The sequence below is a fragment of the Colossoma macropomum genome, unplaced genomic scaffold (assembly GCF_904425465.1).
Source record: "Colossoma macropomum unplaced genomic scaffold, Colossoma_macropomum, whole genome shotgun sequence".
NCBI classification, from domain to species: domain Eukaryota; kingdom Metazoa; phylum Chordata; class Actinopteri; order Characiformes; family Serrasalmidae; genus Colossoma; species Colossoma macropomum.
In genome coordinates, this window is record NW_023494808.1 from 6,546,381 (window position 1) to 6,564,386 (window position 18,006).

Sequence of the window (18,006 nt, forward strand, 5' to 3'; positions counted from 1 at the left end):
ATGTCCTGCACTAAGTCAGTGGCCACTGACCTCTCCATGGTGGACATCTCAAACCTGGAGGGTCTCCAGACTGAACTGACTCAGCTGAGGACACTAGTGACGTTAAAAGATAGATTAAAGTGGAAGGAGCAGGGCGAGTCTCAGAGAGAGGTCAGTGTTAGTTCTGTCTGTACAGATCTTTTTGAAGGGCAGGTCAGTCTTTATGCCAAAAGGTTCCCTTTTAAAGAAACAGCTTTGGGTTTTCCCTCCAAAATGTACCTTTTCCCAGTATTTAAAGGTTTTAAAGAGAGTGTTGGTGGTTTTGTTAAATTTGTGCTTCTAGGGAAGCGGTCAGTCGGCATCGCCTTCTACTGTTTGTGTTCAGAATGTAGGTTAATTGGAGGTGCAGGTTGTACAGCAGGTTGCCGAGTCAAATTCAGTTCTACTCAACACTATAACAGTTTAAATGATGGTAAAGGACAGAAATACGGCGTTACTGGCTTTTTCTCAAAAAATTAACTACAAAGTCTGTCATCAGCGATGGCGAATTGCCCTACCTTGTTGAAATGGATATACTGTAGCGTATATTGTAGGCAGCTCCCAACATGAAACCATATATAGGATACTTCGATTACCTAAATCAGTGTATCAGAAAATGCTGCCAGCATTAAAGCTATAGGTAGGATATTTGGACAGACAAAATTTCGGCATATTTATCAGAGAATAAGTAATAACATTAAACTTGTCTGTATAATACACTTGAATGTTGTATTAACATTAAAATGCAGTAAAACTCTAGAAAAGCTATTTTACTATACTAAATTAATGAAATGCTCATATGCAGTAGGTCCGCTTGATGGGTTAGAACATGGGCACCTCATGGGTTCTGTACTTCAGCTGCATTTTACTATTCACAGTTATAAATGGCTTTATAAAACATTATATATAGTCATTCTAAAATACTATAAAATATTATATTGTATTTGTAGCTACTGTGTTTGTATGGTTGCTAAACGTCCATTTCACAAAAATCCATTTAAAAGTGCCAAAAATTTCCTGAGTCAAAATAAATGGCATTCAAAATGTTTCTCCATGTTCCTTCCTCACAGATTCCCCCCATCTATTATACTACCACGGCAAGCACCGTTCTCTGCTCTTTCGAATCCTTTGGGAGTCATTTAAAAATATATTTTTATTTGAATGCATTTCATTAAAATAAATACATTTAAATATAATAAAAATATCTGAAAACTTGGAAAAATAATTTTCTGAGTACTTACTGCAGATGTAACAGGCAGAACCATTGTATTCAGAGGGATGATGATTTTATTACATAACCATGGAGAAACATATGTTGTTTGAATTTAAGTTTAATTGCTTTAAGAATGATTAAACTGAGCAAGGGCTGAAAGATCGTTTTTGATATTGTAATCAATCTTAATCATTAATCATGTTAAAGCTGAAGTCAGCTTCTTGTTTGAATTGTCTCGTTCCACCTTAAATGCTACAACAGTTACATTCTGGCGCCATTTAAGGTGGAACAGGAAAATTCTAACAATAAGCTGGAGAATGAGAAGCGACTTCAGCCTCGTAAAAAGTCGATCGTTAAGAGACAAGAAACTGTTCTACCTTTGAGGAAAGATTTCCTGCCAGAGATGTGAGAAAAGTGGCTACAGCTGAGCTAAAGCTTAAAGCAGAGCAAAGTGAGTCTGTGTTTTTGTTTGTATTATTTTTTTTATCCTATATTAGTACATCAGCACATACTGAGACATATTTACAGCGAAGACAATAAAATGGACATAAAATGTTGCTCCCAAAGTGGTTTGATTTTTATTAAAAGGGCAAAATGGCTCTTCTTGACATTTGGGTTGCCAACCCCTGGCTTAGACCAATCAGAAGCAATTGCTGTATATGTGCCATCACAACTAACTGGTAGTCTTTTGAACTCAGCATTCAAGCGTCATGCCAGAAAAAGCAGATATTCTGGTCTTCTTGGGCAAAAAACAGGCCTGTTAATTAATTTATAGAAAATAATTGCATTTAAATCGCAATCACAATATTGGTGAGAAAAACCGCAGCAAGATATTCTCCCCAAATCATTAACATTAATATTGACTACACTGTCGCTACAGGAAAGACCTTGAGTTTGAGCGATGAGTATCAGAGGACAACACTTCAGAACTCTGACATAAAATCCGTACATCCTTTAATAAATGAACCTGCTGTGGGAATGTATTACCAAGTGTATTTATGTTCAAGTACTAATCCAGTTCAGTGATTCTTTAAGGAGTTAAATTCAATATTTAAGACAGAATTAAGAAGTAAGATTCTTCAAAAATCTTTCAAAATTCATAACAGAGTACAAATTTTACATGCTTGCATGAATTAGACATAAATTTATCTTGACTTTAATTTTTTTTTTTACATTTTTTGGGATCCTTGATATAATCTGTCAGGCTCTAGGAAAGTTGGCATGACTGACCCATGAATCTTGCACAAAAAAGACACAAATTTGGTTTGTCAGCAGACCTGTTCATGAATTTATGGCGGTTTTTGATATTTAGAAGCAGTTTAGCTATAAATGACTTTGCACATGTTTCTTTGACTTTTACAGCTTTTACATGAGGATTTAGGCCTGAAGCATGAAGACAGTGATATAGAGCTACAAATACTAGATGCAGTCAGCTTGCTAGCTGTTTTTAAAGACGAACCAAATTCAGAACAAAGAATTTCTACTGGGCAGAATGATAGAGAGCAGTCCTTGAAAGGGGGTTTGGAGGATGGACTCAGATTGACTGTTCATGTTAATGGACAGACCACCATAGAGATCCAGGAAGCTGTTTGTGAAAATGAAAAGCAGCTAACACTACAGGAGCTGGAGGAAGGATCTCTACAGTGTGAGCATGAAGCAAACCCTGTGCAGATGTCCAGCACTGTGTTCAGCGGTGGAGACCAGCAGACACAGTTAAAGATGTGTTCAGTGAAGCTGGTGGACTGCAGGAAAATGATTAACCCTGACAACCATGTCCATACTAGTAAGTGCAGTTTGAAAACTACTGCCAAACATGCTTAATGCTGATTTTGGACTATTTATTGTAATTTTGGGCAGTGAAAAAAAAAGTGGGGGCAGTGCAGTGACTGGCTTAACATATGTAATAAGGAGAGAAAAACGGTCAAAATCTGGAGAAAAAGCTTTTTATGTTGCTTCTATTGACTACATTTTATCTGTAGTTTCATCAATTATATAAAAAGCATTCCGGAATCCTGCCAAAATAATAAAATCAAACTAATTTGGGTAAATGCATGCCTGATTAAGCCCTTGATTTAATGAACAACACTTTTAAAAAACCTACTTGTCTTATTTTCTTTACAGGTGAGCCAAGCCAGTTGTTGCCGAGCAATGAGGACAGATGTATAAGTGGAGAACTGATTCAAAAGAAAGAGATGAGCCAAAGAGCAAAGCCTCAGAAATCTTCCTCATCTTCACAACACTTAAACAAACATGGTAAACACAACAGACAGAGAGCAGACCTTAAAGCCCATCAAGTGACACATATAAAAGAAAAGGCTCACAAGTGCTCTCAGTGGAGTAAGTCCTTCGAGATTGCAACAAGACTTAGAAAGCATCAGAGAATACACATGAGAGAAAAGCCTCACCAGTGCACCACTTGCGGGAAGACGTTTTTACGTGCTTCGGTGCTTAGGAACCATCAAAGGGTCCATACAAAAGAAAAGCCTTACCACTGCTCCCAGTGTGATAAGACCTTTGCTTGGTCAGATGGTCTCAGAGCCCATCAGACAATACACACAGGAGTAAAGCCTTACCAGTGTTCTCAGTGTGGGAAAGCCTTCTCTTACTTTTCTAGCCTTAAAAAGCATCAGCGAACACATACAGGAGTAAAACCTTACAGGTGTTCTCAGTGTGGGAAAACCTTCTATCAGTCTTGTAACCTTAAAATGCATCAGCGAGTACATACTGGAGAAAAGCCTTACTCGTGTTCTCAGTGTGGGAAAACCTTCTCTCAGTTGTCCAGCCTTAAAAGGCATCAGCAAAAACATACAGGAGTAAAGCCTTACTGGTGTTCTCAGTGTGGGACAACCTTCTCTCGGTCTTTTAACCTTAAAAGACATCAGCGAGTACATACTAGAGAAAAGCCTTACTGGTGTTCTCAGTGTGGGAAAACCTTCTCTCTGTTGTCTAGCCTTAAAAGACATCAGCAAACACATACAGGAGTAAAGCCTTACCAGTGTTCTCGGTGTGGGACAGCCTTTTCTCTGGCTTTTAACCTTAAAACACATCAGCGAGTACATACTGGAGAAAAGCCTTACTGGTGTTCTCAGTGTGGGAAAACCTTCTCTCAGTTGTTTAGCCTTAAAAGGCATCAGCGAACACATACAGGAGTTAAGCCTTACTGGTGTTCTCAATGTGGGAAAATCTTCTCTCAGTTGCCTAGCCTTAAAATGCATGAGCGAGTACATACTGGAGAAAGGCCATACCAGTGTTCTCATTGTGGAAAGACTTTCTCTCAGTTACCACACCTTAAATGTCATCAGAAAACACATGCTGCGAAGAAGACTTAACATCATCCAGGGTCCAAAAACGTTGTGGAGACGACAGGTTGGACAGACAGTAACTCTGGATAGCACAAGGATAACTTTCTGTCCTCTGTTGTCTATATTAGAAGAGTAATGTTCACAAGAAATGTGTTAGTGATCTACAGCAACTCAAGGTTCACGAGAAAAAATAGTGATCTATAGCAACTCAAGGTTCAGAAACAGCACTCTTCATTTTAAGCATCACTTTTCTTGCTTCTAAATTTGGTCAAGGGGACAAAGTTAATATTTGTGAATGGTAGACAAGGTTTACCTGTTCATTGTTCGTTGTTCCTTGTTTCAATTTGTAACCATGTAGCTTCTTGTTTCTACTCTCACTGTCCACTTTATCGACTCCACTGACCATATAGGAGCACTTTGTAGTTCTACAGTTACAGACTGTAGTCCATCTGTTTCTCTGCATCTTTGTTACCTTGTTCTTCAGTGGTCAGGACCCCCATGGACCCTCACAGAGCAGGTATTATTTGGGTAGTGGGTCATTCTCAGCACTGCAGTGACACTGATGTGGTGGTGGTGTGTTAGTGTGTGTTTTGCTGGTCTGAGTGGATCAGACACAGCAGTGATGCTGGAGTTTTTAAACACTGTGTCCACTCACTGTCCACTCTATTAGACATTCCTATCTTTTCGGTCCACCTTGTAGATGTGAAGTCAGAGGCGATAGCTCATCTGCTGCTGCACAGTTTGTGTTGGTCATCCTCTAGTCCTTCATCAGTGGTCACAGGACGCTGCCCACAGGATGCTGTTGGCTGGATATTTTTGGTTCTCAGTCCAGCAGCAACACTGAGGTGTTTAAAAAACTCAGCACAACTCACACTAACACAACACCACGTCAGTGTCACTGCGGTGCTGAGAATGATCCACCACCCAAATAATACCTGCTCTGTGGGCGTCATGACCATTGAAGAACAGGGTAACAAAGTATGCAGAGAAACAAATGGACTACAGTCTGTAACTGTGGAACTACAGAGTGAAACTAAATGGTCAGTGGAGCTGAAAGAATGGACAATGAGTGTAGAAAAAAGGAGGTGTATCTAATAAAAAGTTATAACTTGATAAAGTGTGTAAGGTTGTTAATGTGTGTTTTGTTCATATGATCATTTAATTAGTGAGGGAACTTGTTTAAAAATGTATTTTTATTTCCAGTTAATTTAAAATTTTAGTGTGTCTGCCATAAATATAAAGTACATAATAATACATCATGCTTTCTCAGTCATTTTGAAATTATCATTTTGTACATCTCTAAGATTTTTCAGATTTATTTACAACTTCCTAGTGTCATTTTAATTATTTTGAAACCTGTAATGTTGTTTGGGAGGAGCCTATTAAAATAGTTTTATTGATTTGTCTTTAATCTCTCGTTTTATATTGTTAAAATTAATGATTCAAACTTTTAAAAAGTTAATATATCTACTCATGCTTCAGTGAACAGCTTCCCAAAACTGATCCTGCCAGTGCCCCAGAGCCTCTGACTGCCAGGAGTCTCTGATTGCCAGGGCCCTCTGACCGCCAGGAGTCTCTGATTGCCAAGAGTCTCTGATTGCCAGGGCCCTCTCACTGCCAGAAGTCTCTGATTGTCAGGGGTTTCTGACTGCAGGGGCCCTTTGACTGCCAGGGCTCTCTGACGGCTGGGGGTGTATGCCTGCCAGAGGCCTCTAACTGCCAGGGGTCTCTGATTGCCAGGAGTCTCTGATTGCCAGGGGTCTCTGACTGCCAGGGTTCTCTTACTACCAAAAGTCTTTGCCTGCCAGAGGCCTTTAACTGCCAAGGGTCTCCGATTGCCAGGGGTTTCTGACCGCCAAGGGTCTCTGCCTGCTCATGGTCTCTGACTACCAGGGATAACATTATATAAATACCGATAGCAGCACTGTTTGGCCAGGAGCTTATCGATTTTCTGAGACTGACCAGTCAGGAACCAATACCAATTTAGTACCTGTTCTCCATACCCACCCCTAAGAGATACCAAACAAAGAAGGAAAAGTAAATTTGTAGCATGTGTTTAAACAGTTCTTGCTCAATTTTTAGGGAGAATGTATATAACTCAATACATCTCCATGAGATAAAAAATCTTGTCCAAAGCCAAAATTCAGGACAAAAACTGAAACCCAAACACATTGATTTTTTAAATTGCATTTTTATTTATTTTTCTGAATGAAGAGAATAAATATAAGATACTGAGAAAATAACACTTTTGTTGATGCCTTTCAACAGGACATGAAACTGAAAATAAATAGAAAACATTCTTATACTGTACATTATACTGTAGGTGCAGCATGTGTCAACAGAATCTACTGTCCTCAAAAGCAGTTGGTTATCTATGGCAATGAATTTTATTTTTTTATTATTTTTTATTCAATCTCTGCATATTTACACTGAAATCTGTGTCATTTCTTAGTCTACAGGTGGCTCCAGTGTGCTGCTTTCAGCTTCTGTTGTTTTGCTGTAATTCTGCTTATCAGCTCGAGGCCATATTTCAAATTTTATTTATGTTAAACTTATTTGTACAGTATTAGATTTTGACACTGTTGTAGGCTTATTTAATCTTTGGGAAAAAGAAGAAATGGGATTGGGCCTTAGAAATGAAATCTTAGAAATATTCCAATATCTAATATATATGTAGGTATTGATACTCTGTGAAAATACAGTTATGATCTGATATCTTGTTTATTTGAAATTGTGTGTGAGAGTCTCACTGCAGACGTGCAGGATTAATGTAAAGGACAGTGCAGATCACAGTAGTCAGTACCGTTTAGACACATCTGTAACCTTTATTGCACACAACTGAACACAGATAATAACTAATACTAATACATGTATTTTAAAAGTATATCTAATAAATACATTTTGGGCCATACAGGCGACACGGTGGCGCAGTGGGTAGCGCTGTCGCCTCACAGCAAGAAAGGCCTGAGTTCGATTCCCGGCCGGGTGACCAGGGTCCTTTCTGTGTGGAGTTTGCATGTTCTCCTCGTGTCTGCGTGGGTTTTCTCTGGGTACTCCGGTTTCCTCCCACAGTCCAAAGACATGCAGTCAGGCTGATTGGATGTGCTAAATTGCCCCTAGGTGTGAATGTGTATGTCTGTCTGTCTGCCCTGCGATGGACTGGCGACCTGTCCAGGGTGTATCCTGCCTTCCGCCCAATGACAGCTGGGATAGGCTCCAGCACCCCACCGCGACCCAGAAGGATAAGCGGTTTAGATGATGGATGGATTTTGGGCCATTTTCATACCCCAGATAGCAGCATATATGGGTCCACTGGCTTGATAAGGCCGGCACCCTGCTGACTGTTTGCCAGATTACTGCCCTGCATACAAACTCTAACTAGTTTTTAACCTCCTCAAACAGATTTTAAACAAGCGTAGATTTTTTCTAAAATAAAAGGCTAAGACAAGTATTATAAACTGAGAAAAAAATGACTAGGCCTAATACAAAATTATATAGAAAATGTTGTTGACACTGTGCTAAATTAACATTATTTACTAAACAAATTTACAAAGTATATCTAAAGAAAGGAAAGAAGGAAATATCAGTAAACTGGACTGTAAATGGAAAATGAGAAATGAAAAGTGGAATTTTGTCTAATACTCTGTTTAACTACCAGTGGGCTGCCCGGAAAACGCTGACAAAACGCTGGTGGACCACCAGCTTTGCCATCGGCGGGCCAACTGTGGTCCACTATCCTCTGGCTATCAGGGATACACTGCAAAAAAATATTTAATAAATATATTCGGAATACATTTTTTGCATATGGAAGGCCTCCTTATTCTAGACAATTTCATATTTGTCTATTGTAAGACTATAAATGAAATAAAATAAATATAATACAATATAAAGTGTACATTTGTACCAGTAATCATTGAGTTTTTCTTGTTTTTTGTTTTGGGTTTTGACGATACATTTCCACAGATTTGCCAGCAGATGTCGTTCATTCATTTAAGCTTCAGAAAGAATAACCTTCAGAGATCGTTTCTCAGGTGATTAATAGATTGAAGTATTGGCTCTTCAGTCCAGACTCCCACACTGAGCTGGACAGTCATGAAACTAGAAAAGGTGGACTGACCACTGATGTCCTTAAATTTAATTAACTCAGTAAGAAGCAGCTTCACAGATGTCCTGCAGCCACTGACCTCTCCACGGTGGACATCTCAAACCTGCAGGGTCTTGAGTCAGGTGAGGAAGCTTAACTGCACAAGGGGGAGGGGGTAAAATAAAGTGGAAAGAACGGCTAGAGTTCCAGGCAGAGGTCAGTTTTGGTTTTGTCTGTGTAGATAAAGTTTAATTGAAACCATTAAGTGTTTCTGTTGGTTCTTGATGGTTTTGTATGAGTTTTGGCGTTTTTATTGGGTTGATATCGCAGTGTAAAGGATCCTAATGGTTTAACAGGAGACCAAAGGCTGATTCTAAATGCATCTGATGGTTTATTAATGAGATCTAAAGGTGCTGTACAGGAAACTAGTGGTCTGTATTGGAAACCATGGCCAATTAGAGAGCAAAACTATTTGGTTTTAATCCTAATAGTTTCTAATGGTCCTTTTTCAGCAGGAACAGTGTATTTCTAATACAGTAGGAAGGATTATTTGGTTTAATAAATGTTTAATTTATAATTTCCGCCCGTTTTTTTCCTCTTTGAGAGCAAATCACGGACAGTTCAGAGAAAATACTTTCGGTTTACGGTGTTTACCTCGCTCTGTTTACAGCGCGTCTCCATGGAAACGTCGCGTTTTCAGGAGCCAATCAGAAGGCGAGCAGACTCATCGTCACAAAGCGGGAACTGGAAAACGGGCTACAGCTAACTAACTAGCATTTAGCTCACTCGCAGCTGAGAAGGAGGACTGCCGGTTTGAGGATGGACAGAAACCAGAGAAATGGATTCACTGCACATTTAAACAGAGAAGAGGGGCTTTTAAACGAGTCTCAGGAGAGTCAGAGCAGCCGTGAACGAGGCCAGTCAGGTCAGTTAGCCTGCTAACTTTGGTGGGTAGGAAAAACGGTGTGACTGCAGTCTGGTGGAAAGTTAGCTAACTAGCTCTATAGCTAACCTCTTATTCTCCAGGGTGTATTTTGGTTTGTCCATCTGAATTTACATGACCAAATCATAAGGCAAATTATTCATTAACTGCATGAAATAAATGTAATTTTTTTTATGTATTTATTTTTTTTTATAAAAGTTCCCCTCAAATTAACAGAACATGTTTTATGATCACACATATCGATATATGCTTACAATTTACTACTGAAAGCCAAAAATCTTACACGCTCTTTGTATATTTTTTAATAAAAATAATTTTTACAGAGCAGATCACTGAAGAGACGCCATCTGTTCATAGTTTATAGCCCAGATTTGTGGAAAAATGGGTTGACTTTCAGTAGAGAAAAAAATTTGAGTTCAGCTTCTTTTATTATAAGGGTTTAAAATTACACCACCCATCTATTTGACTGGAAAGAAGACAGTTACAGCTCTAATATCACACCCACCTTTTGAATGTAGCTTATGAAATATGAAAGTTATGAAGAATATGACGAAGTGTGTTTTGGAACCACCGGTGGTCTCAAGGAGTTGAAGAGGTTAAAGTAGCTAAATATTCTTTTCCCACAGACACAGTTGTCCTATAGTGGCTATGGTTTTACTGTAATATCACTGTGCTTACATTAACCATGATAAGTGTTTGATACTGTAGGTTTATCTTGTTTCTTTAGCTTGTATAATCATAGAAACCAATTAAAGTTCCTGGTGTCTTATAGTCAGTAATGGTGTTTTTTCTCTGATAGGTTGTTATTGCAGTGTAAATAACTCTAATAGTTTAACAGGTGTTCTGGGTCTGGTTCCAGGTGCACTTGATGGTTTCCTAATGGGATTTAACCTCTTCAACTCCTTGAGACCACCAGTGGTTCCAAAACACACTTCATCATATTCTTCATAACTTTCATATTTCATAAGCTACATTCGAAAGGTGGGTGTCATATTAGAGCTGTAATTGTCTTCTTTCCAGTCAAATAGATGGGTGGTGTAATTTTAAACCCTTATAATAAAAGAAGCTTTTGGCTTTCAGCAGTAAATTGTAAGCATATAGCAATATGTGTGATCATAAAGCACATTCTATTAATTTGAGAGGAGCTTTTAAAAAATAAATAAGTACAGTAAAAATGTACATTTATTTCATGCAGTTACTGAATAATTTACTTTACGATTTGGACTTGTAAGGTTAGATGGACAAACCAAAATATACCCTGGAGAAAAAGAGGTTAAAGACGTTCCTAAAGAAAACTAGTGTTTAATGTGGTAACTAGTAAGCCAGTTCCCATTAGAAATCAAAAACCATCAGGTTGTATATCTAATGGTTATAATAGTCCTTTTTTAGCAGGGTACTAAAAGACAAGGATTCAGTCTTGTTTATCTATACTCTTAAAAAAGATGGTGCTTCAGGGATTCTTTAGTAAAGAATATGGTTCTATATTACAATATATAACCAATGGACTACAAAGTCTGTCGTTAATGATGGCGAATTGTCCTACCTTGTTGAAATGTCCTACCACGAACACTTAAAGAACCCTTTGCGTGATAAAAGGGTCCTTTGCATCATGACATTGTTCTTCAGAGTGGTGGAGAATGTGCCGTAGATAGTTCTGTATAGAAGAGCCTATATAGCACCAAACGGGTTCTTCTATTGTTACAGTGTCAAGCGTCTAACAATATAAGAACCCTTTTGAGTGCTATATAGAACCCTTTTCAAAAGGTTCTACACAGGACTGCCTATAGCACATCCATGCATGTTTTCATCACTCTGAAAAACCCTTTTGTGAGGCAAAGGACCCCTTAATCATACAAAAGGTTCTTTGAGTGTTCATGGTTCTATATAGAACATCTTTGTTTTTACTGAAGAACCTTTGAAGCGCCATCTTTTTTAAGAGTGTAATAAGTTATGCTTAAAGTAAGTTGTTAATTACTTGAGTGTTAAACCAGTTTCAGGGATGTCCTGCACTAAGTCAGTGGCCACTGACCTCTCCATGGTGGACATCTCAAACCTGGAGGGTCTCCAGACCGAACTGACTCAGCTGAGGACGACGTAGTGACGTTAAAAGATAGATTAAAGTGGAAGGAGCAGGGCGAGTCTCAGAGAGAGGTCAGTGTTAGTTCTGTCTGTACAGATCTTTTTGAAGGGCAGGTCAGTCTTTATGCCAAAAGGTTCCCTTTTAAAGGAACAGCTTTGGGTTTTCCCTCCAAAATGTACCTTTTTCCAGTATTTATCGGTTTTAAAGAGAGTGTTGGTGGTTTTGTTAAATTTGTGCTTCTAGGGAAGCAGTCACTCGGCATCGCCCTCTACTGTTACTGTTCAGAATGTAGGTGAAATGGAGGTGCAGGTTGTACAGCAGGTTGCCGAGTCAAATTCAGTTCTGCTCAACACTATATGAGTTTAAATGATGGTAAAGGACAGAAATACGGCTTTACTGGCTTTTTCTCAAAAAATTAACTACAAAGTCTGTCGTCAGCGATGGCGAATTGCCCTACCATGTTGAAATGGCTGTACCATAGCGTATATTGTAGGCAGCTCCCAACATGAAACCATACATATGAGATACTTCAATTACCTAAATCAGTGTATCAGAAAACACTGCCAGCATTAAAGCTATAGGTAGGATATTTTGATAGACTAAATATTGGGCATATTTATCAGAGAATAAGTAATAACATTAAACTTGTCTGTATAATACACTTGAATGTTGTATTAACATTAAAATGCAGTAAAACTCTAGAAAAGCTATTTTACTATACTAAATTAATTAAATGCTCATATGCAGTAGGTCCGCTTGATGGGTTAGAACATGGGCACCTCGTGGGTTCTGTACTTCAGCTGCATTTTACTATTCACAGTTATAAATGGCTTTGTAAAACATTATATATAGTCATTCTAAAATACTATAAAATATTATATTGTATTTGTAGCTACTGTGTTTGTATGGTTGCTAAATACCCATTTCACAAAAGTCCATTCAAAAGTGCCAAAAATTTCCTGAGTCAAAATAAATGGCATTCAAAATGTTTCTCCACGTTCCTTCCTCACAGATTCCTCCCATCTATTATACTACCAAAGCAAGCACCGTTCTCTGCTCTTTGGAATCCTTTGGGAGGCATTTAAAAATATATTTTTATTTGAATGCATTTCACTCAAATAAATACATTTAAATATAATAAAAATATCTGAAAACTTGGAAAAATAATTTTCTGAGTACTTACTGCAGATGTAACAGGCAGAACCGTTGTATTCAGAGGGATGATGATTTTATTACATAACCATGGAGAAACATATGTTGTTTGAATTTAAGTTTAATTGCTTTAAGAATGATTAAACTGAGCAAGGGCTGAAAGATCGTTTTTGATATTGTAATCAATCTTAATCATTAATCATGTTAAAGCTGAAGTCAGCTTCTTGTTTGAATTGTCTCGTTCCACCTTAAATGCTACAACAGTTACATTCGGGCGCCATTTAAGGTAGAACAGGAAAATTTGAACAAGACGCTGGAGAATGAGAAGCGACTTCAGCCTCGTAAAAAGTCGATCGTTAAGAGACAAGAAACTGTTCTACCTTTGAGGAAAGATTTCCTGCCAGAGATGTGAGAAAAGTGGCTACAGCTGAGCTAAAGCTTAAAGCAGAGCAAAGTGAGTCTGTGTTTTTGTTTGTATTATTTTTTTATCCTATATTAGTACATCAGCACATACTGAGACATATTTACAGCGAAGACAGTAAAATGGACATAAAATGTTGCTCCCAAAGTGGTTTGATTTTTATTAAAAGGGCAAAATGGCTCTTCTTGACATTTGGATTGCCAACCCCTGGCTTAGACCAATCAGAAGCAATTGCTGTATATGTGCCATCACAACTAACTGGTAGTCTTTTGAACTCAGCATTGAAGCTTCATGCCAGAAAAAGCAGATATTCTGGTCTTCTTGGGCAAAAAACAGGCCTGTTAATTAATTTATAGAAAATAATTGCATTTAAATCGCAATCACAATATTGGTGAGAAAAATCACAGCAAATTATTCTCCCCAAATCGTTCAGCCCTGAACTGAGCTGAATATTGACTACATTGTCACTACAGGAAAGACCTTGAGTTTGAGCTATGAGTATCAGAAGACAAGACTTGAGAACTCTGACATAAAAACGGTACATTCTTTAATAAGTGAACTTGCTGTGGGAATGTATTACCAAGTGTATTTATGTTCAAGTACTAATCCAGTTCAGTGATTCTTTAAGGTGTTAAATTCGATATTTAAGACAGAATTAAGAAGAAAGATTCTTCACAAATCTTTCAAAATTCATAACAGAGCACAAATTTTACATTTTACAAATTAGACATAAATTTATCTTGATTTACATTTTTTGGGATCCCTTGGTATTATCTGTCAGGCTCTAGGAAAGTTGGCACAGACTGACCCATGAATCTTGCTCAAGAAAAGACACAAATTTGGTTTGTTAGTAGACCTGTTCATGAATTTATGGCAGTTTTTTATATTTAGATGCAGTTTAGCTATAAATGACTTTACACATGTTTCTTTGACTTTTACAGCTTTTACATGAGGATTTAGGCCTGAAGCATGAAGACAGTGATATAGAGCTACAAATACTAGATGCAGTCAGCTTGCTAGCTGTTTTTAAAAACGAACCAAATTCAGAACAAAGAATTTCTACTGGGCAGAATGGTAGAGAGCAGTCCTTGATGGGGGGTTTGGAGGATGGACTCAGTTTGACTGTTCATGTTAATGGACAGACCACCACAGAGATCCAGGAAGCTGTTTGTGAAAATGAAAAGCAGCTAACGCTACAGGAGCTGGAGGAAGGATCTCTACAGTGTGAGCATGAAGCAAACCCCGTGCAGATGTCCAACACTGTGTTCAGCGGTGGAGACCAGCAGACACAGTTAAAGATGTGTTCAGTGAAGCTGGTGGACTGCAGGAAAATGATTAACCCTGACAACCATGTCCATACTAGTAAGTGCAAACTACTGCCAAACATGCTTAATGCTGATTTTGGACTATTTATTGTAATTTTGGGCAGTCCAAAAAAAGTAGGGGCAGTGCAGTGACTGGCTTAACATATGTAATAAGGAGAGAAAAACGGTCAAAATCTGGAGAAAAAGCTTTTTATGTTGCTTCTATTGATTACATTTTATCTGTAGTTTCATCAATTATATAAAAAGCATTCCGGAATCCTGCCAAAATAATAAAGTCAAACTAATTTGGGTAAATGCATGCCTGATTAAGCCCTTGATTTAATGAACAACACTTTTAAAAAACCTACTTGTCTTATTTTCTTTACAGGTGAGCCAAGCCAGTTGTTGCCCAGCAATGAGGACAGATGTATAAGTGGAGAACTGATTCAAAAGAAAGAGATGAGCCAAAGAGCAAAGCCTCAGAAATCTTCCTCATCTTCACAACACTTAAACAAACATGATTAACACAACAGACAGAGGGCAGACCTTAAAGCCCATCAAGTGACACATAGAAAAGGCTCACAAGTGCTCTCAGTGTACTAAGTCCTTCGGGATTGCAACAAGACTTAGAAAGCATCAGAGAATTCACATGAGAAAAAATCCTCACCAGTGCACCACTTGCGGGAATAAGTTTTTATGTGCTTTGGTGCTTAGGAACCATCAAAGCGTCCATACCAAAGAAAAGCCTTACCATTGCTCCATGTGTGATAAGACCTTTGCTTGGTCAGATGGTCTAAGAGCCCATCAGACATTATACACAGGAGTAAAGCCTTACAGGTGTTCTCAGTGTGGGAAAACCTTCTCTCAGTCTTGTAACCTTAAAATGCATCAGCGAGTACATACTGGAGAAAAGCCTTACTGGTGTTCTCAGTGTGGGAAAACCTTCTCTCAGTTGTCCCACCTTAAAACGCATCAGCGAACACATACAGGAGTAAAGCCTTACTCGTGTCCTCAGTGTGGGACAACCTTCTCTCAGTTGTTTAGCCTTAAAAGGCATCAGCAAACTCATACAGAAGTAAAGCCTTACTGGTGTTCTCAGTGTGGGAAAACCTTCTCTCAGTTGTCTAGCCTTAAAACGCATCAACGAGTACATACTGGAGAAAAGCCTTACCAGTGTTCTCATTGTGGAAAGACTTTCTCTCAGTTACCACACCCTAAATACCATCAGAAAATACGTGCTGCACAGAAGACTTAACATCATCTGTGGTCCAAAGACATTGTGGAGACGACAGTCAGGTTGGACGGATAGGAACTCTGGATAACACAAGGATAACTTTCTGTCCTCCACTGTTGTAGAAGTGTATTAGTGATCTACAGCAACTCAAGGTTCAGAAACAGCACTCTTCATTTTAAGCATCACTTTTCTCGCTTCTAAATTTGGTCAAGGGGACAAAGTTAATATTTGTGAATGGTAGACAAAGTTTACGTGTTCATTGTTTGTTGTTCATTGTTTCAGTTTGCAACCATGTAGCTTCTTGTTTCTACTCTCACTGTCCACTTGATCAGCTCCACTGACCATATAGGACCATATACCATATTCTACAGTTACAGACTGTAGTCCATTTTGTTTCTCCGCATACTTTGTTACCCTGTTCTCCAATGGTCAAGACCCCCACAGAGCAGGTACTATTTGGGTGGTGGATCATTCTCAGCACTGCAGTGACACTGACGTGGTGGTAGTGTGTTGGTGTGTGTTTTGCTGGTCTGAGTGGATCAGACACAGTAGTGCTGCTGGAGTTTGTAAACACTGTGTCCACTCACTGTCCACTCTATTAGACACTCCTACCTTGTCAGTCCACCTTGTAGATGTAAAGTCAGAGACGATAGCTCATCTGCTGCTGCACAGTTTGTGTTGGTGATCCTCTAGTCCTTCAGCAGTGGTCACTGGATGCTGCCCACAGGACGCTGTTGGCTGGATGGTTTTGGTTCTCAGTCCAGCAGTGACACTGAAGTGTTTAAAACTCCAGCAGCGTCTGATCCACTCGTACCAGCATAACACACACTAACACACCAAGACCATGTCAGTGTCACTGCAGTGCTGAGAACGTGTCCTGTGGGGGTCCTGACCATTGAAGAATAGGGTAACAAAGTATGCAGAGAAACTGATGGACTACATTCTGTAACTGTAGAACTATAAAGTGAAACTATATGGTCAGTGGAGCTGATAAAATGGACAATGAGTATAGAAACAAGGAGGTGTATATATGTATGTATCATTATACACTTTCACATTGAGATAAGAAGCATGAAAAAATAAGGATTATTTTTGTTTTATTTAACACTGTTTCTATCACGAAAGACTGAATAAGTGTTGGACTTGAAACCAAAGGAGAAGAAGCAGAGACATTTGCTCATACGTTGTGCTGATTCTGGTTTTCACTGCCCTGCAGCTTGATAATCATTTGAAGAGCAGAATTGTGGCATTGTTTGCACCTTTGAAGAACTCTTTTTGTTTTCTTAATCAAACACATCTGTACCTGACCAGTATTAGTAAATTATCCAGCTCTTCCTGATGTGTGTAGTGTGGAGAAAACCAGAACATAAAACAGTGCACTAATGCAGAAAATTTTATTTTGCACTGAAATCTGTATTGATAGTTTTGAAACCTGAATGTCTCAGTTTCATTTATGTAGAATACTATAAAGTTTACAGTTCAGTAATTAAAATGAAAATCATTATGTTGTGAATTGGTATATTATTCTCATATCTGATCTCCAGTAGGTGGCAGTCTTTATCTAAGATTTGTTTGGTCTTGAGGAGGAGGCTGTTGAACATCACTGATTCATACCGGAGAAGCTGAAACACTAAGTAGAGGAACAGTGTTGAGCATAAGAAGGAAGACTATTCATTCTACTTTTGCCTGTTGTCTAATCTGAGTTCAGACACTAATAAAATATGTGAGGTTGTTAATGTGATCATTTAATTAGTGAGGGAACTTGTTCAAAAATGTATTTTTATTTCCAGTGAATTTAAAATTTTAGTGTGTCTGCCATAAATATAAAGTGCATAATAATACATTATGTTTTCTCAGTCATTTTGAAATTATCATTATGTACACCTCTAACATTTTTCAGTTTTATTTACAATTTCCTAGTGTCATTTTAATTATTTTGAAACGTGACTTTGTTGGTGAGGAGCCTATTAAAATAGTTTTATTGATTTGTCTTTAATCTCTCGTTTTATATTGTTAAAATTAGTGATTCAATCTTTTAAAAAGCTAACGTATCTACTCATGCTTCAGTGAACAGCTTCCCAAACCTGATGCCCAAGGACAGATTACTGACCGGGACAGTGGGGCCAGTGCCCTGGAGTCTCTGACTGCCAGGGCCTTCTGACTGCCAGCAGACTCTGATTGCCAGGGATCTCTGAATGCTGGGGCCCTTCGACTGCTGGGGGCCCTCTGACTGCCAGGGCCCTCTGACTGCTAGG

At 38.5% G+C, this 18,006-nt stretch overlaps 1 protein-coding gene across 1 annotated transcript; it reads left to right on the forward strand.

The window, feature by feature from the left end:
• Positions 1 to 15,772, forward strand: LOC118797921 (zinc finger protein 271-like). The gene is made up of 5 exons (XM_036557222.1): positions 1 to 150; positions 2,795 to 3,014; positions 3,353 to 4,545; positions 14,356 to 14,575; positions 15,090 to 15,772. Exons 1-5 carry the CDS (start codon positions 1 to 3, stop codon positions 15,770 to 15,772), a joined length of 2,466 nt encoding a protein of 821 aa, XP_036413115.1.
• Positions 15,773 to 18,006: the final 2,234 nt, after the last annotated feature.

What these genes read in the sequence shown, in the direction of transcription:
- LOC118797921 (XM_036557222.1), top strand. Translation starts at nt 1, where the DNA reads ATGTCCTGCACTAAGTCAGTGGCCACTGACCTCTCCATGGTGGACATC. An exon ending in AGGGCGAGTCTCAGAGAGAG is followed by an intron (nt 151 to 2,794) that starts GTCAGTGTTAGT and finishes GTTAATGGACAG; the next exon opens with ACCACCATAGAGATCCAGGA. An exon ending in GTCATCAGAAAACACATGCT is followed by an intron (nt 4,546 to 14,355) that starts GCGAAGAAGACT and finishes GTTAATGGACAG; the next exon opens with ACCACCACAGAGATCCAGGA.